Below are 9,062 nucleotides of genomic sequence, written 5' to 3'. Positions count from 1 at the left end.
TACCATAAATGTCTATAGAACAGTAATGTTGCTTTAAACTTTGGAAACCTGCAAGGCTTCAGAACAGTATGAATGTATATCAGATCTTTATGTAATGAAGGTATGGCTGGTGCCACGAGTCAGTCAGGGGCAGGCACCGAAAACAGCAGTTGGGAGATACAAAATGGCGGCACCCCAGACCCCTAACGGGGGGAAGCCAAGTCAGTACATGACAGGAGAAGGACAGGCAGGCCCCTGGGATGAAGCTTGGAACAGGGCAGACACTGCTGGTCCTGGCGCCCAGTGTTGTTCAGGTTCCTCTCCCTGCCTGCTGGCTCCTCACGCTGTACATGAACCAGAGAAATGGGGATGGCTGTGGGCATGGGATGGCTCCTGTGAGGGCAGAGGTGGCATCATTCAGGACAGTCAGTCCTGCCGGCAGCACGGTGACAGACACAAGGATTCCTTGCAGCAGGCAGCTGCCGTCTTGCGGTTCCAGCGCTTCCCGAGCTGGACCAAGCCATGAACACGAGGCTGGGAGTAGTCAGATGCCATCGCTGCCCTCACGTTGTGAGGCATGTTGGGGACAGAAGCCACTGGAGAGGCTGGGGAAGGACCCAGCCGGGCTTGAGAGTCTGAGTTCCTCTCTGAACAGCTTAGGGCGCTGCCTTCACAGCCAGTCTCAGGCAGTACCTCCCCTCCCCACAGGACTTTGGGCCTGAGAAAAAGAGCACTCTCATCTCTTGTATGGGGAAAGGCAGAGAGGGGTGGGACTGTTTAGCCTGGAGAAGAGAAGGCTCGGAGGGATCTTAATGTCTGAAGGGAGGGCACAAAGAGGATGGAGCCAGGCTATTTCCAGTGGTCCCCAGTGACAAGAGGACAAGAGGCAGAGGGTACAAGCTGAAAACACGGGAGTTTCCCTGTGATCACCAGGAAGCATTTCTTTAGGGTGGGGGTGACCCAGCACTGGCACAGGTTGCCCAGAGACACTGTGGAGTCTGCCTGCCTGCATACATTCAACAGCCACCTGGACATGGTTCTGGGCAACCTCTAGATGGCCCTGCTTGAGCAGGTGGGTTGGACCAGACGACCTCCAGAGGTGCCTTCCAACCTCAGCCATTCTTTGATGCTGTGATTCCATAATCCAGCATCACATATGCACCTCTGTGTGGATATCCCTAGTATTCTATGGCATCCAAGGTGTATTTACACATGTACATTTAGGTATCCTAACTGCTTTCCTACACTGAGACCTCTGAGTTGATTTACATGCTACCTGCTGAGGATAGAGACCAGTGGATACAGCTCACCTGAGCTATTTCACAAGCGTGTCAGGATGGGTTGAAACCACTCCTTGAAACAGAGCTTTTCTTCACTGTTTTATCACAAGAGATGACCCTTTACTTTGACAAACAAAGCATTTAATCTCACAAATTATATTTATACTAATAATTGTCAAATTGGTTATTGCAAGCACACATATCTTTTAGAAACTCACCAAAAAAAAAAAAAGTCATGATGGCCAAATTGCCTCTCACTGTGGCTCATGGGGCTGGTGCCGGACACGTCTGCCAACATGCTGCTGCTGCCCTCAAATAAGAGCTGAAACGCTAGACAGCTGCTGAGGTCACAGAGGGCAGCTGTTCTGTGATGCATGGTCTGGATGGGGGTCCCCTTGTTGCATCTCACAGGGCTGGTCTCCGCATTGCGTGGGGCAGAGGTCGCACGGGGCCCCTTGGTGGCCTCCCAGCATGGGCTCACAGCCCCCAGGCACCTACTAACATATCTGTGCTCCTGACCTTGGGTGCCCACCTGAGCATCCTTCATCCCAACTGTGTTAGGGCTGGTCCAGAACACGTGTAAAGTCGAGCCATGAGCTGGACTTTTACTAAGATTTAATTCTATTGTCTTTTTCTTCTTTTTTTTTTTTCTTTCTCTACCTGCACTCCTACAGATATTAATTTAATGCGAATGTCTTTTTTACAGCTGTATCTATGGTTTATATCATTGTGCCCCTGCATGTATATGAAGTATATCTTTATCTAAAACCAGTGTGTATGTGCAGGCATTCACTGCTTTAAATAAGATCAGAAAATGGTTTGGTTTGGAAAGGACCTCAAAGACCATCTGATTCCACCACTCCTGCCATGGGCAGGGACACCTCCCCCTAAAGCAAGTTGATTCAAGTCCCATCCAACCTGGCCTTGAACACTTCCAAGGATCAGGCACCCATAACTTTTCTTGGAAACCTGTTCCAGTGCCGCACCACCCTCAGAGAAAAGAACTTCCAAACGTCTCATCTAAATCTACCCTTTTTAGTTTAAAGCCCAATCAGGGCTGGTTTCAATCCATTCTCCACCCAGCCTGTATTTGTCCTTGGGATTCCCCCAACCCAGATGTGGGACCTTGCACTTGACCTTGTTGAACTTCATGAGGTTCACACAGGCCCACTTCTCAAACCTGTCCAGGTTCCTCTGAATGGCTGCCCTTCCCTCCAGCGTGTCGACCAGATCACACAGCTTGGTCCCATTAAGAAACTTGCTGAGGGTGCACTCCATCCCATTGTCCATGTCATTGACAAAGAAGTTAAACAGCGCTGGTCCCGACACTGACCCCCAAGGAACACCACTCGTTACTGATCTCCACCTGGACATTGAGCCATGGACTGCAACTCTTGAGTGCGACTATCCAGCCAAGTCCTTAACCACCAAGTGTTCCATCCATCAAATCCATGTCTCTCCAATTTAGAGACAAGGATATCATGGTGGACAGTGTCAAATGCTTTGCAGAAGTCCAGGTAGATGATGTCAGTTGTTCTTCCCCTATCCACCAATGCTGTAACCCCATCATAAAAGGCCACCAAAAATTTGTATTTAAAGATGTATATATTCTGACAAGTAGGGGCACTTCCTGGCGCAGAGATAATTACAGCCACGCAGAAGGTGATCAGGGATCACCTGGCTATGATGGCTCCAAACAACGGCAGACAGCCAGTGTCAGCACAGTACGACCCCGCATGGGGTATGTCAGAAATGGCTGCTGTGGGCATGCAGAGGGCAGGGATGGCCTATTCTGCACTGCCCAGCACCCTGAAGGGACGGTTGGTGCTACCAGCCAGTTACAGGGCAGGCTGTGAGCATGGTGGTTGGGAGGTACAAAATGGCAGCACCCCAGGCTGGGAGGGAGGGGAAGTCAAGAGTATAGGACAGGAGACAGGGAAAATGCTGGGACCGGGACTGGGACCAGGCTTCCCTGGAGGTGTTTGTTGCCTCTCCTTTATCTGTGAGCAGCCGGATCTTTGCTTGGGCCTGGCCGACCTGACTGGCCACACGTCTCAGGAGATGGGGAGCTGTGGGATGACGTTGGCAGGATGGTGCTGCTGGGACAAGCTGGCTCCGACTGCATGCTGGAGGCTGTAACAGGAATCAGGAGATTATCAACATGGCCCCACACTTCTGAGTGCTGCCCCCAGCCAACCCGGAGGAAGACAGGCTCCACTGACCCCACCCTACACACAAACAGAGCTCCATGAAGGGCCCTAGGCTGTAACAGAAATTCTTTAAATGCCCTAATTGTCTATAGAACAGTAACATTGGTTTAAACTTTGGTAAGCTGGCAAGGCTTCAGCAAAGGATGAGTGTATTTCAGATCTTTACGTAATGAAGGAAGAGGAAAAAAAGTAAACTTCCATCACTGTTTGACTAGAAAAAAGGCCAAACGCAATGCTGAGTTACACAGAGAGATCACATCACAGGTACAGCTGTGGAAAGCAGACCTGGACCATGAAGCAATCAGGACAAAGCCTGATGTTACTTCAGACATTTAAACAAAGATGACAGATCTCTTCAGATGCAGAGTCAGCTGTTGCACCCTGCAAAGCACAGATGATCTGTTTTTGTTGCCTAGGCAAGGACACGTTTTATGTTTCCACCTTCTGCACCTGAGGCAGGCATGAGGATGGCAGTGCTCTGGTGGCAGATGTCTGTCTGACCCGTGAGGACCTTTGCTGACCGAGGAGGAGATGGAGGCCAGGAGGCAGCAGAACCTCATGGACACTGTCAGGTCTGTTGAGTTCAGCTTGGCCACCACCGATGTGTGGCTGCGCAGCTGGCATAGCACAGAGCACTGCTGACTCACACAAAAATTACACACTCCCTGAAGGAGAGTGTAAATGGATGACAAAACCGCCATGTCCTTTCAGGGCCCACAGCAGGCCAAGAAAGGAGACCTTTCAGGCTGTGGTGTTTCTGGGAAAAAAAGGACAGGCAGACTTCATGAACATGCAATGGCTATTAAAACACACCAGTGGTGTAGGAGAGTAGGAGAACCAGTCAGTGGGGACCATTTCTGAATCTACAAGAGCAATCAATACTATTTGCAGACATCTCATCTATACAATTCGGTAAATTTTGCTGCAGGAACAACCTGAAGGAGTTTATGGAATCGCCAGATCCTCAACCCAAGTTTTTAAACAAAACTTTGAAGCACACAAATTGTTCCTAAGAACTGATCTGGGGAAAAAAAAAAAAAAAAAAAAAAAAAGGAGATGCCTGGATTAATCTTAAAGATTGTTCTGAAATCCAACCTGAACAGCTTTTGTGATGAGTTGAATGCTGTTTTGCCAATGGCTTGGAGTTCTGCTAGTGAACTTGTCACAAACTGACCCCCTGTCTGCTATTAGACCATTAGTCCACCAGTCCAGAGACCAATGGGGACATCTGTCAGTAACCCACTGAATTTGTGACTTCAGTGAACTGAGTACTCAGAACATGCAATGACACATCATAATTTTACTATAGCACAAAGTTCACTTTCATCCTTCTATCTCATTTACAACTTTTGTGTTTCCTACCCTAGCCCTAACCCTAACCCCACCCGGTGCACAAAGGGAGCCCGGTGGAACACTCAGGATCTCCTCTTACCAGTGCCCAGGCCAGCACAGCTGTCACACTCCCAGGTGACTGTGCTGTCCTTCAAGGCAGAGCAGCGTCGGTGGGTGCCTGCGGCAGCACAGGAGGAGCACAGCAGCAGGTACCACGGCCTGGGGGAACAACCACATTGGTGAGCACGGCAGTCAGGGCTGGCTGTCACACCAGGGAGGCAGCCATGCACTGCAAAGGGACGTGGGTGAGGGACTGCCCAGCAGAGCTCCCTGAGCTGGCCCCCAAGCCAACCACAAGTCCCAGTTTTCAAGCCCTGGGTGAGCTCCAGAGCCAGGGCAAAGTCTCCACAGCCTGAAGGACCACTTGGCTAGTGGTAGCAGGGGCGTGCCATGTGCCCTGATAGCTCAGCAAGGCCTTAAGAAAGGGCTGTCCCTTTCCCTGTTTTTCAGCCCCTGGAAAGCCTCCCTGTCCACCTCTTTGTAAGACTCTTTGCAAAAAGAGTGATGGAGAAAAATACATTGCACTAGAGCTGATAGCCCAGGAAAGATGAGACTGAGCAGCCCCGTGCCCCAGGTCCAACCAGTGGAAAGGCTGAAGATGGATTCCCAGTAGGGACACATGTGTATACATTACATATATACACATATACTATTCTGGCCACACAGATCACGGGACAGACACACACATACCACTCTCACTAATATATATAATGTTCACTCATCTGGATAGATATCACAGGTGAACAACGGGACTGACAGCTTCTCTGGGACTCCCAGGGAACAGGCCTGGATTGGCTATCACTTCATCTGGGTCCTTAATTGAGGTCCCTGCCTGGCTTTGTGCCTCTGTACTATTCCAGGCAGCTGGAGATGGGTATTTGATGGCCTGATGGCTCCTGTGATGGGCTTCCTTTGAGAAGCTGTGCCAAGGTCTTAGGTGGCTTCCCCCACTTGTCATTGTCTTTCTGCACTCTTGTGTGGCTGCGCAGATGAGCTTTCCTTGCACAACCTAACATAGGGATCTGGCAAGACTGAGACTAGAGGCACCTGCTATTTGATGTGGTTTTGCTGACTTACCCCTCTTCTTCTGCCTGCTCCCTTCCTTGGGCATAATGGCACCGGCTGGCATCGCAGCAGCTATGCCTTTGGTACATATCTATGACGCCACTGTCTGCTTCCCATGCTGGTTGTCTGCATGTGAAGAAAAAGATGGTGATGAGCCTCCCCTGCACCAGGCATAAGGCAGAAAAGGATGCCCTGCCCTTTGGGTCCCCATTTCAACCTCCTCAGGCCACTACGACAGCAGCACACTTGAGCACGGGGGTACCCTGGGAGGCCCACGCAGCCACTCTGCATTTCTAAACACAGATGATCTTGCACCTCTGTTGTCAGTGCCTCAGGGGTTTCAGAAGAAAACTAGGAGGGAGGCAGGGGCTCCCTTTGCCCCACATGAGCATGGAGGCAATAAGTTCATTCAAGCACTGAGAAAAAACTTTCAGACAAGTCCTGGGAGGAGTAAATTCCTTCCATGTGGATACCCACAAGCACCTACTTACTTGCTCAGCAGGATAGGTTCCTGTGGCCTGGGCCATCCCTGCCTAGCAGCCCACCTCCCCTCCCTTCACTATTATTAGAGAAAGAGCTTGGGTAGAGAGCCTCTGGCCTTCCTCAGCATGGCTCGTCTGTCTTGTGGGCACAGTGGAAGCACAGAGGAGAACTCACCTGGTGGGGACTTGGATCCCCAGGGATGACGTTTCTGGCAGGAATTTCTCCCTGTCATTACACTGCGGGCACCGGAAACAAAGCAGCCCAGCGTGGAAAGCCTATGGCTGCAGAAGAAGAACAGACAAGCAGTGTGAGTGCGGCACCTTTGTCAGGCACCTGCCATGCCTCAGGAGCACTGGAAGGGCCTCGTACCTGGATGCAACCCCGGTGGAACCAGGCCTGCCTGCAGTTGGGGCACACCGTGGTGTGGTAGGAGAGTTTGTCTCCTACACACTCCAGGCAAATGACGCACAAGGTTTCCCCACCTTGTTGCACCTCCACTGTCTGTGCTGGGTTGTGCTCCTGGCAGAAGGACCTAAGTAGAATATAGAAGGAGACATAGGCAGTGACAGGAAGTGCCAAGTCCTTCTTAGTTCTGGGCAATTTTACCCATAATGGATGTAGTGGCCAACTGTTGGCGGGCACTGTATGCAAGCCCCTGTTCCCTCCCCATGGATTTCCCTTCATCATCTCTGTGGATGCTAACAACAAAGGATTTGCAGGGCATTGCTGTAGGTGGACCATCCTGCATGGCTCCCATACAAAGAGTGCAGCGTAGGGGACATCTATGATCTCTCCATATCCTGGCTCTGGCTTGAGAAAGGCACTTGAAGGTGTCCCAGAGGGCGTAACAAGAAGGTTCCTTATTTGCCTGGCCAGTGCTAGGAGGTGGATGACAGAGACAGAGGAGGCCCAGCATGAGGACCATCATCCTTTACCTGTACTGCCCAAAGAACTGGGAGATGCATCCATTTTCATAGCCACAGGGGTAATGGAAGCTGTGTTTACAGCTCTTCTGCTGGCCGGTAATGGTGGCTCCCCTCTCACCACAGACATAGCACATCTGCAAAGAGCACAGCAGCACCGCCTTAGGGGTGTGCTCAGAGCCCCCAGGGCTTTTGCTAGGGTTGTGGGGATCCAGCCACTGCTGGGTAATATCCTGCAGATCCAGCTTGTGGACTGCAGTTTCTGCTTGTGCTGGAGCCTCTATGAAGCTCCTGCGACTTGTGTTTCCTGGAACTCACTGAAACACTGGAATTTTCTTCCCAAGGAACAGGCTGATTTCCCACAAATCCATTCTGGCACACTCCATATGCCCCTTAGTGGTCTTTACCTTCCTGGTTGCCTGTTTCACTACCCTTTGGATATCCTCAGGGAGGATGTTGTACGCTTCACTGCTTCTTGCTTGGTTTGAAGAAAGCCCACTGGCCAGATACTGAAAAACAGGATATCCCAGGAGCTTCTTAGGTGGGTGAGGCAGGGACAGCTAGTGCTGGCTGGTGCTGAGAGAGGGACTGGGCGGGACATGGCCTTTGAGCACAGCCCCACACCCTGATCCTGCCAGGCTGGGGACTGACAGGCTGTAGAACCAAGGGAAGTCTGTGGGCAACCCGAGGGAAACTCACCAGGCAATTCTCATACGTGCAGAGACCACGATTCTCACTTTTTTGACCATAAATATCTGGGTCTTAATCAGCACGGTTGCACAGCACACACACTGGAGAGGGAAGAACATAGGCCACAATCACTGAGCACACACAGACCATCCTGAAACTCCCTTGGCCCAGCCCCCAGCCAAAGGGGGATATGGGATCACTTTACTCTCACCTTTCTTCCTCATGTCAGGGGCCCTGCGCTTCATTACAGATACAGTGATATGGCAGCAAACGCTCCCCAAACCCAATTCCAGAAGTGCTGGGGCTTCTCCAGATGGTCCTCTGCTCACTCTGTCGGAGAAGAAGGATGATATGAGTCCCCAGCACAGGAACACCGTGAGGCCTGGGCACCTGCTGCTCCTGCCACAGCCCCCATCAAGCCCCTTGTCCCCTGCCCAGGGCTGCCCCAGGCCCAGGCAGAGAACATCAGAGCCACGTCTGCCTCCTCCACCCCAGTGCTCAGACCCCAGCAGGCAGTGGCTCCTCCGGTCCTGCCTCCCAGCCTGGGCCTGCATGAAACCAGTGGAGAGGACTCCAGGCCTGGGAAAAAATGCACTCCCATCTGTCTTGTGAGGGAAGGCTGAGAGGGCTGGGACTGTTCAGCCTGGAGAAGAGGAGGCTCAGAGGGGATCTTACCCATGTCTCTAAATACCAGAAAGGAGGGCACAAAGAGGCTAGAGCCAGGCTGTTTTCAGTGGTGCCCAGTGACAAGAGGACAAGAAGCAATGGGTACAGGCTGAAAATACAGATGCTTCAGTGAACCGAGTACACAGAATAGACAATGATACACCGGAATTTTATTATAGGACAAAGTTCACTTTCATCCTTATTTCTCATTTATAACTCTCTTTGCTCAGGCCTGGCTGGCCTGGCCGGCTGCATGTCCCACCTGCAAAGATGTGGGAGGAGTGACTCAGATTCACAACTCCCCTCCATGTGGACTACGGTGAGATAACACTCAAGGTCCACGTATAAACATCAGCTTTCATAGGAACACAGAG

At 51.3% G+C, this 9,062-nt stretch overlaps 1 protein-coding gene across 1 annotated transcript; it reads right to left on the bottom strand.

Annotated features, from left to right (window-relative positions):
- Window positions 1-3,226: 3,226 nt before the first annotated feature.
- LOC106040355 (PHD finger protein 7-like) lies at window positions 3,227-8,701 on the bottom strand. Its single transcript, XM_066990859.1, has 9 exons — window positions 8,698-8,701; window positions 8,032-8,093; window positions 7,740-7,841; window positions 7,345-7,469; window positions 6,656-6,941; window positions 6,584-6,612; window positions 5,939-6,052; window positions 4,902-5,020; window positions 3,227-3,392 (listed from the first exon to the last, which is right to left on the bottom strand). Exons 1-9 carry the CDS (start codon window positions 8,699-8,701, stop codon window positions 3,256-3,258), a joined length of 978 nt encoding a protein of 325 aa, XP_066846960.1. The 3' UTR covers window positions 3,227-3,255.
- Between the last annotated feature and the right edge of the window lie 361 nt (window positions 8,702-9,062).

This window comes from Anser cygnoides, chromosome 1 (genome assembly GCF_040182565.1).
Source record: "Anser cygnoides isolate HZ-2024a breed goose chromosome 1, Taihu_goose_T2T_genome, whole genome shotgun sequence".
Classification (NCBI taxonomy): Eukaryota; Metazoa; Chordata; class Aves; order Anseriformes; family Anatidae; genus Anser; species Anser cygnoides.
This window is presented reverse-complemented; position numbering and strand designations above follow the sequence as displayed.

Bases quoted from the DNA above. Each gene is read 5' to 3' on its own strand.
- LOC106040355 (XM_066990859.1), bottom strand. The intron at 7,470-7,739 runs GTAAAGACCACT...TGCTCTTTGCAG, and splicing joins TGAAACAGGCAACCAGGAAG to ATGTGCTATGTCTGTGGTGA. The intron at 6,053-6,583 runs GTGAGTTCTCCT...CTTCACATGCAG, and splicing joins GGGATCCAAGTCCCCACCAG to ACAACCAGCATGGGAAGCAG.